Source organism: Dipodomys ordii, unplaced genomic scaffold (genome assembly GCF_000151885.1).
Source record: "Dipodomys ordii isolate 6190 unplaced genomic scaffold, Dord_2.0 Scaffold42, whole genome shotgun sequence".
Taxonomy (NCBI): domain Eukaryota; kingdom Metazoa; phylum Chordata; class Mammalia; order Rodentia; family Heteromyidae; genus Dipodomys; species Dipodomys ordii.
Window position 1 is genome coordinate 5,770,795 of NW_012267258.1, and position 21,376 is coordinate 5,792,170.

Here is a 21,376-nt window from a genome sequence, read left to right on the forward strand (position 1 = left end):
CTGGGCCTCGTCCTGCTCCTCCTCCAGATTCTGCATCCACCTACCCATCCTCAAGTCACTGGCCCACATTCCTTACAGATGCCAGGCTAATAGATCCCTGCTGACACTAATTCTTGGGGAGTTCCATAATCCTATGTATGATCCGTCTGATACCCTGTCTTGCTGCTCTATTCTGCCTCCACCCACATTCTAATGCTCACAGCCCAGATTCCACCCCTATTGGTCACTGACCTCCTCCTCACCAGAGGTCCCTGTGTTACAGGCTTAGTCCACAAGAGGGCACTCCTGAGAGATGCTAATGTCCTTCCAAGGTAGGGTCTAGAGGGAAGTGTTCAGGTCATTAGAAATGTGTCCCTGAAGAGTTACGGGACCCTGGCCCACTCCTACCTCTCCCCCTTCCCCACTCCCCACACAATTCTTGTCATGAGAGGGATGGTTTTGCTCTGCTCTGTACTCCCACTGCCTGACTACAAGCCCAAAGCAACAGGGCCAACTCATTATGAGATGGACGCTCTCACATTAGGAGCCAAAATTACTCCTTCCAAGTTGACTATCCCAGGTATCTGAGTTTTTGTCTGTGTATGCTGGTACTAGGGCTTTAACTCAGGGCCTGGGCACTGTCCCTTAGCTTTTTCACTCAAGGCTAGCACTCAACCACTTGAGCCAGAGCTCCACTTCCTGCTTTCTCGGTCACTAAGTGGAGATAAAGAGTCTCACTGACATACGTGTCCGGGCTGACTTCGAACCCTGATCGCAGATCACAGCCTCCTGAGTAGTATTACAGGCATAAGGCACTGGTGCCCTGCTTAGCTCAGAGTTCTGTTACAGAGACAGAAAGCTGCCATATATATCTTCCCACAGTTGTAAGTATTTTTCCTTAATCCCAGTTCACTGGGATTGACTATCTCCAAGCTTCCAACATTAAAATGTCACACTCCACTAACATCTGTATCCACTGACCCTGTGGCCTCACCTTCCTCATACCCATAGTCCTCTGCGGTCATGCAAACCTGACTCCCTCATCATTGTCTTACTTTGCTGCAGTATCTAGAGAAAACCCAAGTTGGTGAAATCCAATTGTAGCCTACTCAAGCTAGACTTCAGTGGTATAGGATCATGATCACTAACCTGGCTGCCACTGCTATCGCGTGGATCACGATATATACCCCTTACCACCCCTAGGATATTCATGCTCTCTCTCTTTCAGAGGATCCCGGCCCTCTCTGCTAATCTCTCCTCCCTTGGTCTTTTCTAATGCCTTACTCCTATTACTAATCGATGATCAGCAACCAAAAAAGAAATGCTCTTTCAATCAATTCCTACTCTTGCTGGCCTCCTACTTCTAAATGTGACAAAGGCCTAGAGCGGTGGCCTCCCCTCTGGACTAGATTTCCAACCCCTCCTTTACTTCCTAAGGACTTCATTCCAAAAATGTTTCCCTGTCCCTACCAGATTGTTCTCTCCTCTTAGAAACAAAATTCCCTGATATCTTAAACTTTCACCTGAAATCTTCCAGATAATACTAGATTTGTTTCTTACTTTGTTTCCTGAGGCTGGATCTTGCTATGTATGTTCACCAGGCTAGTCTTAAACTTTCCAATCCTCAGGCCCCAGCTTCCCAAGTGCTACAGCAATGGGTGGGGCCACGGTATTCAGCCTCTCAGCCTCTGGGTAAGCTTGTTCAGAGGGGAGCGAAGAGGAGGGGAGGGAAAGGAAGGGAAAAGGGAAAGAAAAGGAGAAATGGAGGGGAGGAGAGGGGAAGAAGGAGGGGAGAGGGAGGGGGTGGAAAGGGGAAAAGGGTGTATCTAAATTCTATGTACTCAATTCTTATCCCATTTTGTTTTGGATCCTTCTTAATGAGGCTCTAGATATCACTAGTCAATTGAGATTTCCCTTGTTTAAGTTTAATGGTCATCTCTCCATTCTCATCCACAGCATTCAGCCACTCCCTCCTACATTCCCTCCCTTCACTGGCCTGCCATGTCTCCAAAGTTTTCCCTCATCTTTCAGACCTGTTAATACTGCAGTCCCAGTTCTTTAGCCCCCAACTTCTTTCTCTCTGTGTCTCTGTCTTTCTCTTCTGGGATCAGTGTCTTTAGAGTCAGGGTTCCTACAAATAGCCTTGACTTTACCTCTCCCCATAATGAATCCTCAATCCCAATGTTTTTTCAATTCCCCTTGGATCTCCTCCAGTGTACCTGGAGTTAGGGAGCCAGACCTTTAGCTCTTAACCACACCTGAGAATGTGAGCCCAGGAGCCTGGGTCCCACCAGGCAAGAATGCTGAGGAGCCCAGCACCAGTGACCCATGCCTGTAATCCTATCTACTTGGGAGGCTGCAATCTGAGGATTGCAGTTCAAAGCCAGGCTTTGCAGCAAAATCCAGCCAACTCTTATCTCCAATTAATCACACACACACACACACACACACACACACACACAGTTGGAAGAAGAGCTGTGGCATAAGTGGCAGAGTGCTAGCCTTGAAGGAAAAACAAAAGCTTAATGACAGTGCCCAGGCCCTGAGTTCAAGCCCCAGGACCGGCACATGCATGCGCACATGCACACACACTCATCAGAATTTCATCATGCTTTAAAATATGTCTATCTGAGTCACCCTAGCGAGCTCACTAGGTTGCTGTCTGTGCTGGCACATCCTCCCGTTGACTCCCTCTCCCCAGTACCCACCTGACCTCCGAGCAGGTCTAAGGCAGCGGTTCTGCTTGCTACATGTCCCAGATCTTCACAAGCTTTGGTGCAGCAAGAACACAGGGGCTTTCTGTCCACATTTCTGCACATCCCCTCCACATTCTAGCACAGACTGACTGTATTCACTTGCCTCCATCCACAAAGATTGTAGAAAGGGGATGCAACACAAGTGTACAGGTGACAGGTAATCCACCAACGACAGCCAAGAAAAGCAGAAGATCAGTAGGGGCACAGTCCTAAAAACAGATGGATTGCTATCCTCTGACCATACCACGAGGCTGACAAGATCTCCACAGACTCCACCCCAGAGCAAAGCTGGGTCTGCCTGAGCTGAGAAAACTGCAGCTGGCTTCTCCGATCAGAGACAAGCTCTGCTTTCCCAGGCCTTAGTCCAAGTGCAAGAAAAACCAATTCTGAAGGACACAAACTGGTCACCAGAAAGCATTGTATTCTCTCTGTTCGCCAAACTATATAAATAGCCTGTTATTTCTACCCTCTGTGTTTTATATACCAGGCTCTTAATCTTTCTAAAATCTGAACTATTTGAGAATAAGGCCTGGATAAACAAGGTCTCTGTCTTGCTTTATTTCAGTTCAACTTAGCTAACTAGAGCTGGACCTTCCAAAATGCCAGACAGAAAATAAATACTGATCTTTTTTTTTTTTTTTTTCCTCCCCCAGCTCTTTTCATTCTTCCCAGTGTCCTTTCTGCTTTCAATTTTGCTTTGGCCTTTGGGTATTCATCGATCTCAGGTTCTTTTTATCCTCTCATTTCTATGTCAAAACATTCTGGTTTGGATCCACTTACCCAACTTGGTGTTGGCATATGCCTGGTCCCACCTGCCTGTCTCGGTTTTCACTAAGGCCCGAAACCTTCTGCCTGCTGAGAGGCCACTCTGAGAGGCCATGCAAGGCGGGCAGCACTGATTCTCTGGGGTGCCCCATTTCTCAGGGCACCGCCTCCGCTCCTCCTGTTTGTTTACCATGGAGACAGCAGTTGGGTATAACATGTGTTTATGATGAGGCTGGAAGTACGCTGCCTTGGGATACCAAGGAGAAAAATAGAAGCTGCTATTTATGTTGGGGTACCAAAACTAAAAACATAAGCAGCAGGTAATGAGCATCAGAGGTGTGAACAATCTATAAAGCGCCAGAAAATCACAGGCTCTTTTTCTACACATAGTCTAACCCACAATTAGAGGAAGAGAACAGAGGGACAGAGATCTGATAGCAACCACTCAGAACAATCATGATGAATAGCTTTCAAATCCACACTGCTGTCTAATAAAAGGACTTCTGATGAATCTCAGAAAAAAAAAACAAACATTTTATGTGCGAGTCCTGAGTCTTGAACTCAGGGCCTAGGCACTGTCCCTGAGCTTCTGTGCTCAAGGCTAGTGCTCTACCTCTTGAGCCACAGTTCCACTTCCAGCTTATTTGGGTGATTAAGTGGAGAAAAAGAGTCTTATGTGCCTTTTTGCCCAGGCTGGCTTTGAACTACCACCTTTAGATCTCAGCCCTGAGTAGCCAGAATACAGGCATGAGCCACCAGTGACAGGCATTGTGAAAATCTTTTAAAAGAGCATTTGGCTTAAGAATATCCTTCTGGCTTAAATGGCCTCAGAGTGATGGTTAAAAGAAATCTCTCCAGAGAGTGAATATTTTCAGAGACCTTATGTTATTTCCACAACCATTCCTAGTATAGACTACTGATGGGTAGTAATTAAAATGTAGATTCCAAGAAGTTAATGGTAGCCAGGAGCTAGTGACTCATGCCTAATAATCCTAGCTACTTAGAAGAGTGGAATCCGAGGATCATAGTTTGAATACAGCCTGGGCAGGAAAGTCTGTAAGACTCTTATCTCCTATTGGCCACCAAAAGCCAGAAGTGGAGCTGTGGCTCCACAGGTAGAGCACTAGTCTTGAGTAAAATACTCTAAGCAAGAGGCCCTCAGTTCAAGCCCCATCATGGGCACCAAAAATTTTTTAAAGGGTAGAAGGGGGAGAATGAGGGAAGAGGTGATACTGCTCAAGATGCATTGCACTCATATACTTATATGTTTAACTGAAACCCCTTTATATAACTACTTAGAGATTAATGAGCCAGGTGCTGGTAGCTCACGCTTATAATCCTACTCAGAAGGCTGAGATCTAAGGATGGAAGCTCAAAGCCAGCCCAGACAGGAAAGTCTGTAAAACTCTTATCTCCAATTAACCACCAAAAAGCTAGAGGTGGAGCTATGGCTCATGTAGTAGAGTGCTCGTCTTGAGCACAAAGGTACAGGGACACCCCTCCCCCCCCCCAAATACACACACATACACACACACATATTTAAGGAGTGACTCTGAGTTTGTATCAGTATCCTACTCAAATCTGAAACGTGTGAATTCTGCTTTTGGAATCTAGCTGCAAAAAGCACAAAACTGCTCTGTTTTTTAAGACACGGGAGTCCTGGTAAGCAGTCACAATTTTCCTTCACTGAAAATCTCATTGCATATAATGGAGAAGTCACTGAATACTATGTCTTTCTATTATACCCAAGTGATTTTCCCAGTAGGCGACCAGCAGCTACACCACAGGAGAGCCTCAGACTTGGAACAAAAATGGCACTGGGGATCATTTCATATGCAATCCTTTCTTCAGTCTGGAGCCCTGGCTGGTTTTCTTTACTCTTGGTTGAACTGAGTGGGAAATCCATAAAGTGTGAACAGAAAAGACTTTATCAATAATGCAATCCTGCTCTGCTGATTACCGGAGGGACAAATGTCTATTGTACTTGGAAAACACAAAACAACAAAAGATCTTGGCATTGCTAAAGCGAATGGCTGACATGCCATTTCGAGGGAACAAAGCTCAGTGAATCCAGGTGAATGCTGGCACACTTTCTCCCCACATCTGGAGTCATAAACAGGCCCCCGAGTCAGAGGACCACCTCTCCCTTTCCCATCTCCTCTCTCCACTTGAGCTGCTATTAAAAAAAAAAAATCTATTTAGTGAAGGCCATTTGGCAAGGTATCCTGCATGCTTCATTTTCTTTAAACAAGGCATTAATAAAATCACAGTAGCATCTAATAAGATTTTTAATTCCTTAAGGGTGGAAACCATGGCAATCTTTAATGAGTCTAATTGAGTGGGAGCATATTAGTTCTCTTGGACAGAACAAACCACAGACCACTCCTTGGTTTTACAACGTATTACCGAAGGTTCCAGAAGGACATGAAGAATCATGCTAGTCCACTATAAATGACCAGCACTGGTCAACACAGGCTATGTGCTCAATAAAGAACGAGGTCCAGAGTTACTAAGAGCAAAAACTGGAAGCAGCACAATCCATGAATGTGATTTTGCACCAGTACTGGGGCTTGAACAAAGGGCCTGGGCACTGTCCTTGAGCTTTTCTGCTCAAGACTGGCACTATAGTTCCACTTCCAGTTTTTTGGAAGTTAATTGGAGATAAGAGCCTGGGCTGGCCTCAAACCCAAATCCTCAGATCTCAACTTCCTGAGTAGCAAGGATCACACTGGAACCCAGTGTGAAACCCAGTGTGGAACCCAGCATGAAGTTTTTTTGTTTGTTTTTTGGGTCTGGTCTTGGGGCCTGAACTCTGGGCCCGGGTGCTGTCCCTCAGCTCTTCAGCTCAAGGTTAGCGCTCTACCACTTGAGCCACAGCACCACTTCTGGCTTTTTTCTTTATGCTTATATGGTGTTGAGGAATCGAACCCAGGGCCTCATGCATGCAAGGCAAGCGCTCTACCATTGAGCCACCTTCCCGAAGTCGGAGTTTTGAGAACACGTTTCTGTTTTACTCCTGAAGGAGTTTCTATTTGCAGTTCTCAGAGTAGTGAGAAAACTAGCTTCCTATCTCTTGCAATGCCAAGATACTCAGACACCACAGCCTTTAACACAGCCCCTGCTACAGCTGCAGCCAGTGAACAGGAGAATTCTCTGAAGGAACCTTTCCCTCTCCCTTGGGTAGGAACTTCCAGCTAAGCAATATATTTAAGATGAAGCAGCAGTACTCACAAAATCCGGGGTTCGGAAATCCTGCTGACCCTCCAGTGATCCACAATTGGGGATGATTGTCCGTTCAAAGTTTTCCAACACTGAAGATAAATGGAGAAATAAATGAATACAATAGGAGGCATAAAGCATAGCTCTATTTAAAATAGCCCACAGAAGCAACTATGTATATTTAGCATAGGCAGTACACTTGCAGTCGACATTATTTAATGCTTTCAAGCTTAGTAAGGATACCCAAAATCTTCAGCAACTGTTTCATCCATGGATAACGCCATGCTGGTAAACATACTAGGTCTTGCACAGTGCCAGTGGCTCACACCTACAATCCCAGCTACTTAGGAGACTGAGATCTGAAGATGGAGGTTTGAAGATCCATGGGCAAGAAAATTTGGGAGACTCTCATCTCCAATTAACCACCAAAAAGCTGGAAGTAGAGGTGTGGCTCAAGTGGTAGAATGCCAGCGTTGAGAGAAAAAGCCAAGTAAGGCTGTGAGATCCTAAGTTCAAGCCCTGGTACTGGCATGGAAGAAAGGGAACGGAAAGCAAAGGACAGGGGGAATAGGGAAGAAAGAGGAAAAGAGGATGGGCTGGGAAGTTGGCTCAGTGGTAGAGCGCTTGCCTTGCATGCCTGAGGCCCTGGGTTTGATTCCTCAGCACCACATAAGCAAAAAGCCGGAGGCGGTGCTGTGGCTCAAGTGGTAGAGCGCTAGCCTTGAGCTGAAGAGCTGAGGGACAGCGCCCAGGCCCAGAGTTCAGACCCCACGATCGGACCCAAAAAAAAAAAAAAGGAAGAGGAAAAGAGGGGAAGGGGGAAAGGGGAAGGGGAAGGGGATAGGGAAGAAAGAAGAAAAGGAGGGACAGAAAAAGGAAAAGAAAAAAAGGGAGGGGGAAGGGGAGGGGGAGGGGGGAAGAAATCCCATCATGGTATTTATGATATATTCTTTTATGTCAAAACCGCAAGCCAATAAAATGTAATGCCTATATACAGTTTGATATGAGTACTATAAAACTGATAGCTAGATGTCAGAATGATGTCACCCTTTCTCTATAATTTTATAACCAAGTTATGTGCACTGTATCTAATGGACAGAGCTGTAATAGTTGATTTTCCTTCCTTTCCCTTTGGAAGGGAATCCGAAAGCCTTCAAAGTATGCATTTTGCTTGTAGACAGGGGAGATACAAGATGCCTTTATTATCCAGATGTTGTATTAAATTAAAGGTATCTATGCTGCCTGAAAGGATTTGTGATAGAGAAAAAAGGAAGTATTTATAGTTCTAGCTATTCTTCTGGTAATGGAAATGAACAGATTTCCTGGTTCATGTCCACACAGAGCCAAAAGCTAACTTTCAGTGAATCAAAATAGAAATGGCTTCATGAAAACAACCAATCAGGTAGAACAAAGCCACAGCTGGTCATCTCACCACCTAATATCATACTGAGATGGCAAAAGACTTCTGATGCTAATATGATAATTATGCTTCCATTATTGCAGGGCACCAGAAATTGTGGAATTATCATTTCTGGTAATCTGACCTAAAAAAAAAAAAATCATGCCTGGCCCCAGTGCTCACACTTGTAAACCTAGCTACTCAGGAGACGGAGATCTGAGGATCACAGTTAAAAGCCAGCCCGGGCAGGAAAGTCTGTGCGACCCTTATTTCCAATTAACTACCAGAAAACCAGAAATGGATCTGTGACTCAAGTGGTAGAGCATTAGCCTTGAGCAAAAGAGCTTAGGGACAGAGCCCAGGCCCCAAGTTCAAGCCCCACAACCACAAAACAAAACAAAAAAAAAAATCATGTACTAGCAAAAATAAAATAGTCAAAATTAAGGTGGCACTTTGAAGTCTTTAGGTTAAAATAGAATTGGAAGGGATTCTGAAAAGGTAAATGTTACTTTTGTTGATTAAAAATCAGCTTTTCCTGGGGGTGGGAAGGTGGCTCAGTGGTAGAGTGCTTGCCTTGCATACATGAGGCCTTGGGTTCGATTCCTCAGCAGAAAAAGCTGGACATGGCGCTGTGGCTCAAGTGGTAGAGCGCTAGCCTTGAGCTGAAGAGCTGAGGGACAGCACCTAGGCCCACAGTTCAGGCCCCATGACATACAAAAAAAAAAAAAAATCAGCTTTTCTTAATATCTTTTAAAATGTATTTGCTTTTTTGTGTGTGCCTTTCAAATGTATTTTCAAGACTGTATATATTTCCTGTGTTAGAAAAAAAAGTAAGTACTATCTTGAACTGTATCATTAGTTCATTTAATTTCCGCACTTAGAACATAAAAATATTTGGGAACTCTCTGTCACATGTTCAGGCCCACAAGTCTGGAAAACTACTCTAATACAACAAAAGTTTAAGAAGAGCTTTGAAGCTGGATCTGGTGGCTCACACCTGTAATCCTAGCTACTCAAGAGGCTAAGATCTGAAGACTAAGGTTCAACACCAGTCTAGTTAGGAAAGTCTGTGAGACTCTTATCTCCTATCAACCACCAAAAAGCCAAAAGTGGAGCTATAACTTAACTAGTAAGAGTTCTGGCCTGGACAGCATCTAGGCCCTGAGTTCAAACTCCAGCACCAGCACTAAAAAAAGGAAAAAAAGAGTGCTTTGCCTAGCATGTTCAAGGCCTTGGACTTGATTCCCAGAATCACAGAGAAGGGGAGGGATGGTGTAGGTATGTTTATTTTTTCATTCAATCGTTTCTTTTGGATTTTTAAGCTACGATCTCTCTGTACAGCCCAGACATTCCCAAAATTTGTAATTCTGTGCCAGTCCTTGAGAACTGGGATTACAGGTGAACCATCAAGCTTGGCTGAGAGAGTGTATTTTTTAAATCTTAGAATAATAAGATTGAAACACTCAAGCATCAATAAAGGCAGTACTGGCTCTGACTCACTTATTTCGCATTCTAAAATCAGAGGCCCCATAAAAATATCTAGAGGCCTGGTCATTGTAATAGGTTAACATTATGAGGACATGAACCAAAAGACGCACTGCACATGGTCACCTAATCCACCGATTAAAAATGGAGCAACAAAAATCTACTATCCCGATTGTGAAACTGAGAGATAACCTATACCATGCCCATAAGAAGATACATTATCTCCAACTTTATAACTTAGATAATTATAGCTCACCCATCAGAAAACAGAAAACAGCAGCAAACTCATGGGTCAAAAACCAAAGTGCTTGATAAAGCAGAGCCCCAGAGAGGAAGGTAACCAGAATCAGGCAGGGATATTTATCTAACCTTAGAGCACCACATGGCAGATAGATGGGCTGGGTTCTCATGATTTATTTATTATGGTGATTGGTAGCCGTTGAGATAATCAGAAACACCATAAATACATGAGTAAGAACAGGTAAGATTATAAAAGGACATGAACTGGAGGTGAACCACAGAGAGAGCGTGTATTGCCTAACATTCGCACTCAACTCCTAGCACCACAAATATATTTATGTGCATGTGTGTACATATATGTAAATGTATGTGTGTACATATATACACACATATATATATACATATGTACATATATACACATATAGGCACGCATGCATGCACACACATACCACGTCACAGTACAAAGGGCACTAGTTATAAACTAAGGGCACTGAATAGGTTCCGGTTCTCACTCAATAATTCTTCTGCTGCTTGATTACATAATCTTGGGTTTACTTACTTTCCATTTATCTGATGCTAGTGATAACATTACTCTGGTAATCTCATGAGGTTGTGCAAAGATAGACATGACCATTCAAAACCATGTCGTAAGAAAAATAAAGCACTCTGCAAAGAACATTCATGCACACAGGCTCAGTGGTGTGAGGAACTGGAATGGAAATGTACTGAGCATATTCATCTGTGGCTGGCACTTCTGAATATTTGATCCTAATTAGTCCTGTTATAATGTGAGCCACTAGCACTCAGATTTAATCTTTTTTGTGTGTGCCTATTTCACTGATGGATAATATTTTAGGGTTGTTAGGCACCTCAAGGCAATCTCCAAAAAGTTATGCAACGGGAACCTGAACCTGCTCGGTTCCAAAATTGATTATCTTTTGAATCCATTAATCTTGTCTGAGAATGATTATGAATAATTCCATGGGCACCCTAGTATTAAAGTTAATTAGGAATTAAAACAGCATTGTAAATATGAGTAAAATAGCATCTGCAAATAACTGCTTCAATATATAGTCAGAGATATAATAGACACATGTAAAAGAACAATGAAAATGCATAAAATTTACTGACAACAGTCACAAATGAAAGACCTAATCAAAATGTTCTTCAGAGCCAGGTACCATCAGCTCACTCCTGTAATCCTAGCTGCTCAGGATGCTATGATCTGAGGACTATGATTCCTGGGCAGGAAAGCCCAGGAAAACTTCTCTTTTTGTCAGTCATAGGGCTTGAACTCCAGGCCTGGGTACTGTCCTTGAGCTCTTCAGCTCAAGGCGAGTGCTCTACCACTTGAGCCACAGTGCCACTTCCAATTATCTAGTGGAATCTTATGGACTCTTCCTGGCTAGGGCTGTCTTTGAACCATGATCCTCAGATCTCAGCCTCCTAAGTAGCTAGGATTACAGGTGTAAGCCACTGCTGCCTAGCAAAATGGGGATTTCTTTTTACCAAATTTTTTTCTTTTCATATATTTGTGTTTGTCTACAGAAGCACATTTGATTTTTTTTTCCTTGTCACTCATGGGACCTGTGAAACTCTTTATCTTCAACTAACCACCAAAAAGCCAGAAGTGGAGCTGTGGCTCATGTGGTTAGAGTGTTAGCACTGAGCACTCAGGGACAGAGCCCAGGCCCTGAGTTCAAGCCCCAGGACCAGCATGAAAATAATATTAATACTACTAATAATTGTGGGTTATAAAATACAAAGATGGAAAGGTTTCTAGCAAGGGATAAAAATGGCTGTGTTCTACTATACATGGCATTGAACTTGAGTCAGAAGACCAAAACATAGACCAATCTTGTGTTGAGTACGTTTCATAATTCTATGTCTCTTGTTTTTGCATCAATAAAATGCAGACAGTATCTACATCACAGGTCATTGTGAACAACCAGTCATTAGACATGTACACACACACACACACACCAGTGACTTAAAGTTGTTTACAACTCTGTGCTGTCAGTTTTGCTTCAATCTACAGTAAGTTTTCGGGCTTTTTCTTTATACCATTTTTTTGGTGGTTATTTGGGAGATACAGGTTCACAGACTTTTCTGTTCAGACTGGCTTCAAACTGCGATCTCCAGATCTCACTCCTGAGTTATCTTGGATTACAGGCACGAGCCAACCAGCACTGGCTTGATTAACTTCTATGAGACATGTACCATGCTTTAGGAACATGGCACTGGGGCCAGTGACCTCATCTTGCATATAAACGGTGCCAAAGAAATAAAAATTGAAGGGTCTAGTGAGGGATATGCACTCTGGACAGAAAATACTTAGAATGACATTAAAAATAAAAAGGATGAAGTTTGGTGAGCGCTGGAGAATGGGGGTCATGAAATCATCAAGAATGGCCCCATGCTTGGGGTAGGTGAGTTGGTGATAACCCATTTTAACAAGGGAAGCTCAATAGGAGTTCAGAACCTTCGGAAAAAGGCATTATTTATTTACCATAGTACAAGGCAAATGAGCATTTGTTCTAAATTGCTGAGTCTTCTAAGCCTCTAACTGCATACTACTGGACCCCAGCCAAGAGCCAAAAATGTCCTTATTCGAACAAAGTTTAGATTTTCATGAATGACCTTTTTTTTTCTTTCCCTCCTCCCTCATTCCTTCCCCAACAAAAAGTAGTTGAAGTCGGACAAATAATTCCAGAATTATCTCTGTTGAGAAAAAAGAAGCTGGGCAGGGAGAGAGGGAAAGATCTTCACTTCCTCAAAATGAGGAAGATAAAGAATTCCATGGAGACCAGTTTAGATGTAGAGTTCACATTCCAGAAATAACTACAGAGCATTTGGGGGGAAGGGGAGAGGGAGTTCATTGTAGCGCATGCCAGTAACAAGTTGGGCTGTAAAGATTTATCCAGGCTCAAGAAAGTGAGAGACGCATTGTCAAAGTCACATTTGAAGCTGGCGGCTCTCGCCTGTCATCCTAGCTACTCAGGAGGCTGAGATCTGAGGATCGTGGTTCAAAGCCAGCCAGGATAGGAAAGTCTGTGAGACTCATTTCCAATTAACAACCACTTCTAAACCGAAAGTGGCATTGTAACTCCAAGTGATAAGAATGCTAGCCTTGAGCAAAAGAGCTCAGGGACAGACCTAGGTCCTGAATTCTCCCACACCCAACCAAAAATCACTGTAAGTAAAGTCACATTTGAGGGAAGTAAAATCATGAGTGCTTAGGACAAAGTGTCCATTCAAATCTATCTGCTGAATTAATGTTACCCTTGTCTAAGTTTAAATTAAACTTTGTTCAATTAGCTCAACTATCTTAAAAGCAGGGGCAGTCAAGGTAAACTTGGAAAGAAAAATTAGTACTCAACAAGGTGCCAAGATCTCAAAACAGCCAGGTGCTGGTGACACACTTGAAATCCTAGCTACGCAGGAGGCCAAGATCTAAGAATTAAGGTTTGAAGCAAGCCCAGGAAGGAAAACCCCATGAGACTCTTATTCCAATTCAGTACCAAAAGGATGTACAGAGCTGTGGCTCAGGTGGTAGAACATCAGTCTTGAGCAAAACAGGCCAAGTGACAGGGCAAAAGGCCCTGAGTCCAACCCCAGAACCACCAAACTCATGTATCAGATAGAGATCCATGACGTCTCAATATTATTCCTAATTCTACATTGTCACTCAATAATGACCTTTGATACACAAAAGTTCTGAGTGCTGATGACAACCAACTTGTTTTAAATTCTTCTGTTGTTCACGCGTTTGCTGCGAATGTCCAGGAACCTACTGCCAAACCAGGTCACGATGACCTGTGTTTATGTTTTCTCCTAAGAGTTTTATTATTTTAGCCCTTATAATTTATTGATTGGCTCTTATGTGTTTTCTGTATGATTTGAGGTAGAGGTTTGGCCTCATTCTTTGTGTGTAGAAATCCAGTTGTCACAACCCTCTTTGTTGAAGAGACGCTTCATTCCTCTATGTGTGTACGTTGTGCACTTTCAGGAAAACTCTTTTGGCCATAGATGTATAAATTTACATCTGGACTCTGGGCTCCTGTCTTAGTGCTATGCTCTCCCGATTGCTCTATCTTTTTTTTGGGGGGGGGGGTCCTGTCATGGGGCCTGAACTCTGGGCCTGGGCGCTGTCCCTCAGCTCTTCAGCTCAAGGCTAGCACTCTACCACTTGAGCCACAGCACCTCTTCTGGCTTTTTTCTTTTTGCTTATGTGGTGCTGAGGAATCCAACCCAGGGCCTCATGCATGCAAGGCAAGCGCTCTACCACTGAGCCACCTTCCCAGCTCCTCCCCACCCCGATTGCACTATCTTTGCAACAAGTTTTTAAATCAGAATGTGTGAGTCTTCCAACTTGATTCTTTTTTTAAATTATCTACACAACATTGTGACCTTTTTAACACCATATGAATTTGAGGCACCCTTGCATTTAACCAACACCTTTACATTCAAAACCACCTATCACATAACTGAAGAGTAAGGCTGAATTGATCTTGTTTTTCTTAAAAAGCTTGGCTTACATAGTTGCTGTTCTATAAAAGACAAGTGGTATTAATTATAGAAAATATGCTCTAGTCATATCTTGGAAGGCTATCTTTTTTTTTTTCAAGTTCAAATGATTCCGGTCTTTCAGGACCCTTGAAGATTTCAGATAAACTCTTGAGTCTGTAGCTGGCTATGGTTCAGGGGAAATTTGGTTCTGGTCTCTGATCAATCACTTGCCAGATGCTAGCGATTATATATGCCCCAGCAACAAAACAGGACACCACTCTAAATTCCTACGAACTATAAAAACTCAAAGCACATTTGAATCACAGCTCCATGCTTAACCTACCAGAGGAAGGCCTCAGTTCCAAAATCAACTTTTATGGCATAGGAAGGAAGAGAAATTAAACATAGATAGCCAGGTGCTGAGGGCTCATAGCTGTAATCCTAGCTACTCAGGAGTCTGGGATCTGAGGATTGTGATTCAAAGCCAGCCCCAGCAGGAAAGTCCATGAGACTCTTATCTCCAATAAACCACACACACACACACACACACACACACACACACACACACACACACACACACACACACACAGAATATAAGCTGTGGTTTAAATGGTGGAATATCAGCCTTAAAAGGAAAAAGCCAAGCATGAACAAGAAGTTCCAAGTTCAAACCCAGTACCAGCATGGAAAAAAAAATTACGTGTCTACATTCAACCAAACCTTTCATGCTTTAAGTGGTATGCTTGAGAATTTGGAACTCAAAATAACCCTCCACATGTATGCACTGTCTACCGCTGTATACTTGAAACAAGGTGTAGAACAGCACCTCTCACCAAAAATTCCCATTACAGCCACATGTAGAGCTTCACTCTGGGGGCAGGGTGGGAGACATTACACATACAGAGTCTTGTGTTGGTTCAGGTCACATTGCTGCAATGCATAAGATTTATCAGGTTTTACAACTAAATGAACTGCCAGAAATGTTTTTCCATTGCTTTTTGGACGTCTTGATTGGAAAAACAACAGGGAATGGATCCAACAACATACAATAACAGACATTCAAAACCCCACGTATGGAAGCCTTCCATATTCACACAGGCCTCTTACCCAGAACAGAAGACACATGACCAGAGCAGGGACACGCTAGACTCCTACTGCACACATCAGTTCCTCTCACTGTCCATCTCATGAGTGTTACTGTATCAACATTTACTCTAGTGAACAGCTACAAATAAATTTTAACCCTGTGAGTGAATACTAAAATTTGGCAAATGGAAATAAAAATCAGAACTCACATACCATGTTTAGTTACTGAATTGGTAGAAGAAAAGTTAGTAAAACCTGCCTGGTATTGGTGACTTATGCCTGTAATCAGGAGACTGAGATCTGAAGACTGAGGTTCAAAGTCAGCCCAAGCAGCAGAGTCCATGAGACTCCTATCTCCCATTAACCAGCAAAAAGCCCAAAGTGGAACAGTTGCGCAAGTGGAAGAGTACCAGCCCTGAACAAAAAAGCTAAGTGAGAACACAAGTTCAAGATGAGTTCAAGCTTCACTACCAGCACCAAAAAAAGGTTATTAAGAACTAATATAGCAAAGGTTCTTGGAACAACTGCACACATGGGCAATGTCAGGTCATAGTTTTCTGAATGGTAACTTTGGAAATATAAAGTTTGAATGTCACTCAGGCCCCTTGATCTTATAATTTGACTACAAGTAAATAATACCTGAATGTTTAAATCATTTGGACTACAATAGTATGAGAGTACAGAATGTGATTATACAAAATAATTAAAAGAATGTTCACTAGTTGGGCAATGATGGCTCACACCTATAATCTCAGAAGGCTGAGATCTAAGAATCATGGTTTAAAGTCAGCCTGGGCAGGAAAGTCTTAAAACTATTATTTTCAATTGACTACCAAAAAACTGGAAGTGGAGCTGTGGCTCAAGTGGCAAAAAGCTACCTTTGGGTGAAAGACTATGAGGCAGTATCCAGGCCCTAAGTTTAAGTCCCAGTACCTACCTGCACACCAAAAAAACAAAGCTGGGCACTGGTGGCTCAAGCCTGTGATTCTAGCTACTCAGGAGACTGAGATCTGAGGATCCTGGGCTGGCTCTCAGGAAAGTCAGTTAGACTCTTATCTCCAACCACCAAAACACCAAAAGTAGAGCTGTGGCTCAAAGTGGCAGAGCATTAGCCTGAACAGAAAAGCTCAGAGACAGTTCCCAGGACCTGAGCTTAAGCCCAATGACAGATAAAACAACAAAACAAGCAAACAAAAAGCTGTATGTAATGTGTAAGACTTTATGATGATAAAAATAAGTTGAAGAAGAAACAAAAAAGCAGAAACCTAAGAAGTAGCAGAATATGATATGGGTTTTGTTTTTTTTTTGGGGGGGGGGTCTGGTCGTGGGGCCTGAACTCTGGGCCTGGACGCTGTCCCTCAGCTCTTCAGCTCAAGGCTAGCACTCTACCACTTGAGCCACAGCACCACTTCCGGCTTTTTTTTTAATGCTTATGTGGTGCTGAGGAATCGAACCCAGGGCCTCAAGCATGGAAGGCAAGTGCTCTACCACTGAGCCACCTTCCCAGCCCCTATGATATGATTTTTTAAATTAAGTTTTTTATTGTGAAAATTCTGTACAAAGGGGTTACAGGTACATGAGCAAGGTAGTGAGTACATTTATCCAGCATTGTTGCCTCCTTCTTTGTTTTTCTCCTACCATCTCTTCCCTCCCACCTCCTCAGCTACACCCCTCTTCCCCCCCTCTATGATTTTTGATCTTCATTCTTAGTGCTGGGTCTGCCTGAACAAAACTAAACATTAACCTGTCCACTCTCCACTGTGCCTTCTCCCTGCTAAGCCTACTCTTTGTTCCTCCTGTCTTCCCGCTTCAGTACACGTTCCCAAACCCATGAAATGAATCCAATCCACACTCCCAGATCTCCTTTCCCTCATCCCTCCACATGCAATTCCTCATCAAATTTGCTTAGCCAAGGGTACAAGATTCCCCCCGAAAACCAGCCACCATTCCCCATTCCCACGAGCCTGCCTGCCTGGATCAACACCGTGAAAAAGCTTTTAGAAGACTTAATATACTCTAGTGCCTACTTTATATCCAAAAGTAAGAAGGCATGAAGACACGCTTAGTTTGTACAAGGTTCCAGACTCCATCTCCCACCTGAAAAAAATAAATAATAAGTAAATATTGAAAGCCCAGTGCCAATACTGGGGCTCGAACTCAGGGCCTGGGCATTGTTCTTTAGCTTTTTTACTCCAAACTGGTGTTCTACCAGTTGAGCAACAGCTCCACATCCAGCTTTCTGGATGGTTCACTGGAGACAAGAATCTCATAGGCTTTCTTGCCCAGGCTAGCTTTGAACTGCGATCCTGACATCTCAGACTCTTGAGGAGCTAGGATTATAGGCCTGAGCCACCAGTGCCCTGCAGAAGAGGTCTTTTGAATCTCCAAGACTCCTTCATCAGTTCCAACAGGAAATCTTATTTAGTAAAGAAAATTTTATTTTAGAAAATTACAAAAATGTTCTTAAAAAAAAAAAAACGGGCTGAGAAGGTGGCTCAGGGGTAGAGTGCTTGCCTTGCATGCATGAGGCCCTGGGTTCAATTCCTCAGCACCACATAGGCAGAAAAAGCCGGAAGTGGTGCTGTGGCTCAATTGGTAAGGTGCTAGCCTCAAGCTGAAGAGCTAAGGGACAGCGCCCAGGCCCAAAGTTCAAGCCTCATGACCAACCAAAAAAAACACAACACACACACACACACACACACACACACACACCAGATGTCATCACATGGAAACATCCTTAAATTTCCTTGTTGAATCAACAAAATACTTCTTTCACCTGCAAATATTTCTTGCATGCCTACTATATGCCAGCAAAGGGTAGCCTCTTTTATATCTTGGTATTAAAAAAAAAAAAAGTACAGTGGCACACAAACCTGTAACCCTGGATGCTTAGGAAGCATAGGTTAGATATCATGATTCACAGACAGCCCAGGCAGAAAAGTTTGCATTACTTCATCTCAACCAGAGGCTGAGCGTGGTAGTACGAGTCATCATCCCAGCTACAGAGGAAGCAAAAATGGTGGGCACAGCTTGGTGTGCTTGTCATCTCTAGTGGCATAGAGAAGTACAAGGAGAATCTCAGTCTAGAGTCTAGGTTGGCCTAGAATAAAGTGTGTCACTGCCTTGAAAATAACCAACTCAAAAAGGGACTGGAAGGCATGGCTCAGGGGTAGAGCTCCTGCCTCACCAAGTATGAGGCCCTAAGTTCAATCCCCAGTATTCCCCAAACAAGAAACAACAAATAGAGTGTCTCATGCCTATCATACTAGGAATTAAGGGAGATGAGATCTCAAGATCACAGTTCAAAGCCAGCCCAGGCAGAAAAGTGCTTACGACTCTTATCTCCAACTAACCAGCAAAAAACTGAAAGTGGAGCTGTGACTCAGATGGTACAGGTGCCATCCTTGAGCAAAAAAGCTAAGGTCAGCTGGACACTGGTGGCTCACACCTGTAATCCTACCTACTCAGGAGGCTGAGATCTGAGGATCATGGTTCAAAGCCAGGCCAGGCAGGAAAGTCCATGAGACTCTTATCTTCAATTAACCACCAGAAAACCGGAAGTGATGCTGTGGGTCAAGTGGTAGAGCACTTGCTTTGAGCTGAAAAGCTCAGAGACAGCACCCCACAACCAACAAAAAAAAAGCTAAAGTCAAGTGCTCCAAGTTCAATTCCACAGTACTGTCATAAAAGAAAAAAAAAGGCAAAAAGTGCCCCTCTTTTGGGCACTGTAGTAGTAGCAAAATGTCTGAGTATTCCTTTTGAATCCACAATTTTACCTTAGGACCTTATTCCCATACACATTCAAAAAAAATGCCAATACAAGAAGTGGAGCTGGGGCTCAAGAGGCAGCGCACTAGCCTTGCACACCAAAGCTCAGAGACAGTGTCCAGGCCCCAAGTTCAAGCCCCAGGACAGGCACCAAAAAGCAAAAGCAAACAGGCCAAAAAAAAAAAAAAAAAACATACAAGTATGTTTGCGCTTTCAAGACAGACTACAAAAAATGTCTAAGTAAAACTCAAATATCCAGATGATACTACAAAACATAACAGAATATTATCTATTTGCTTTAGGTAGTGGCATATCCAAAGAAGAATATGGAAAAAAAATCAAAGTTTAGAAGACTTCATAGTGATTAACTAAACATTTGGAGAGAGAGAGAGTGTGTGTGTATGAGAAAAAGAGAGAGAGAAAGAGAGAGAGAGAGCGCACGCCTAGGCACCAAACAATCTGGAAGCATATACCTAAAACGTATGAACTAGAGTTACACAGGAGAACACAATGATCCTCAGTGCTATTAAGCTTACGACTTTTATAATGAGTATATATTGCTCAGTAAGCAGAATAAAACAATAAAGATTAAGTGATCATCATAAGAAGGTAAAACAACTTTAACCAGCTCTCACCGACACTACACCTATTTATCACAGACTCACATCCCTACCGCTGATGGGGCCTCCCTAGGAGACCCTCCCCCACTGGACAAGCCCGAAACCCAGCAGCTACTCCTGACCTCCCCCTCTCCTCTGCCCTCATAGCCCAACGCTACTCTGTGGAGCTAAGATTCCTGCCCTCTGTCTTCCCCTTCCCCTCTCACACTGCCAGGCCCAGACGTGAACCCAGCCTCACTCACCTCCCAGCTGGTCCTCTATCAGTAACCGTCTACGTTTCTGAACTCCATCTCCTTTGGCAACTAAAGACACTACTGAAAATAAAATGCTCACTTAGAGCTTTTTTTTTAATTCAAGACTGTAGATCTAGGGGCTGGGAAGGTGGCTCAGTGGTAGAGCACTTGCCTTGCATGCCTGAGGCCCTGGGTTCGATTTCTCAGCACCACATAAGCAAAAAGAAAAAAGCCAGAAGTGGTGCTGTGGCTGAAGTGGTAGAGTACTAGCCTTAAGCTGAAGAGCTGAGGGACAGTGCCCAGGCCCAGAGTTCAGGCCCCACAACCATACCCCCCCCCAAAAAAAAGACTGTAGATCTACCACTTGAGCCACAGCCCCACTTCTGGCTTTTTGGTGGTTAATAAGAGTCTCACGGACTCTTCTGTCCAGGCTGGCTTCAAATTGGGATCCTCAGCAATCAAGCTGCTGAATAGCTAAGACTACAGGTTTGAACCACCAACACCTGGCTTATAGGTATGTGTGTGTCTCTCCATCTTGGAGCTTGAACTCAGGGCCTGGGCACTATCTCTGAGCTTCTTTTACTCAAGGCTAATGCTTCACCACCTAAGCCATCGTTCTTCTTTTAGCTTTGGGGGGGGGGTTAGTTTTAAAAGATAAGATCTCACAGACTTTCCTAACCAAGCTGGCTTCAAATCATGATTCTCAGATCTCAGCCTCCCGAGAAGCTAGGATTATAGGTCTGAGCCTCCAGCACTCGGCTAAGGAAAGTACTGCTTTGTAAAGTGAAACATACATTCCTGTTACATATTCTCACAAAATATGATGGAAGAGCAGAAAAGTAAATAGGAAGGGTAACTGACAGGTACAGGGCAAAGTATTAACATGAATCAGCAAGATGAAAAGAAGGGAAAATGACTAAACAAGCATTTCTACATATATTATACAAACTATAATGTTTGAATTATCTAAGAGGGAGAGAAAGAGAGGGAGGCAAAGGCTCCACCTGCTTTCTGAGCACAGGATGATGTGACAAAGGTGAGAGGTGGATCTGGAGTAAGACTGAAGACAAGAAGGATCTTAAATCCCTGGGATTCATGTTGAGCGAGCTAAGCCAAGAGCAAAGAGACAAACAGTACACGGTCTCCCTGATAAGTGGATGCTAAATCCAAAATGTTAGGTGATACGACAAAATTAACAGGACTTAAGAAACAAAGAACTTCCACTCATCTGGTCGAACCACTACTAAATATCCCCATGCTGCTGATCACATGTATGGTGTATGTGTGTACACCGTTATATGTTATAGACTGTGATAG

The 21,376-nt window shown here is 43.3% G+C and overlaps 1 protein-coding gene across 1 annotated transcript in view; it reads right to left on the minus strand.

The window, feature by feature from the left end:
* The window catches only part of Ano6 (anoctamin 6), a 121,389-nt gene that overhangs the window by 92,185 nt on the left and 7,828 nt on the right, over window positions 1-21,376 (minus strand). Inside the window, exon 2 of the mRNA XM_013018717.1 lies at window positions 6,732-6,811. Coding sequence (XP_012874171.1) covers window positions 6,732-6,811 — 80 coding nt within the window. The remainder of the gene's footprint in view (window positions 1-6,731; window positions 6,812-21,376) is intronic.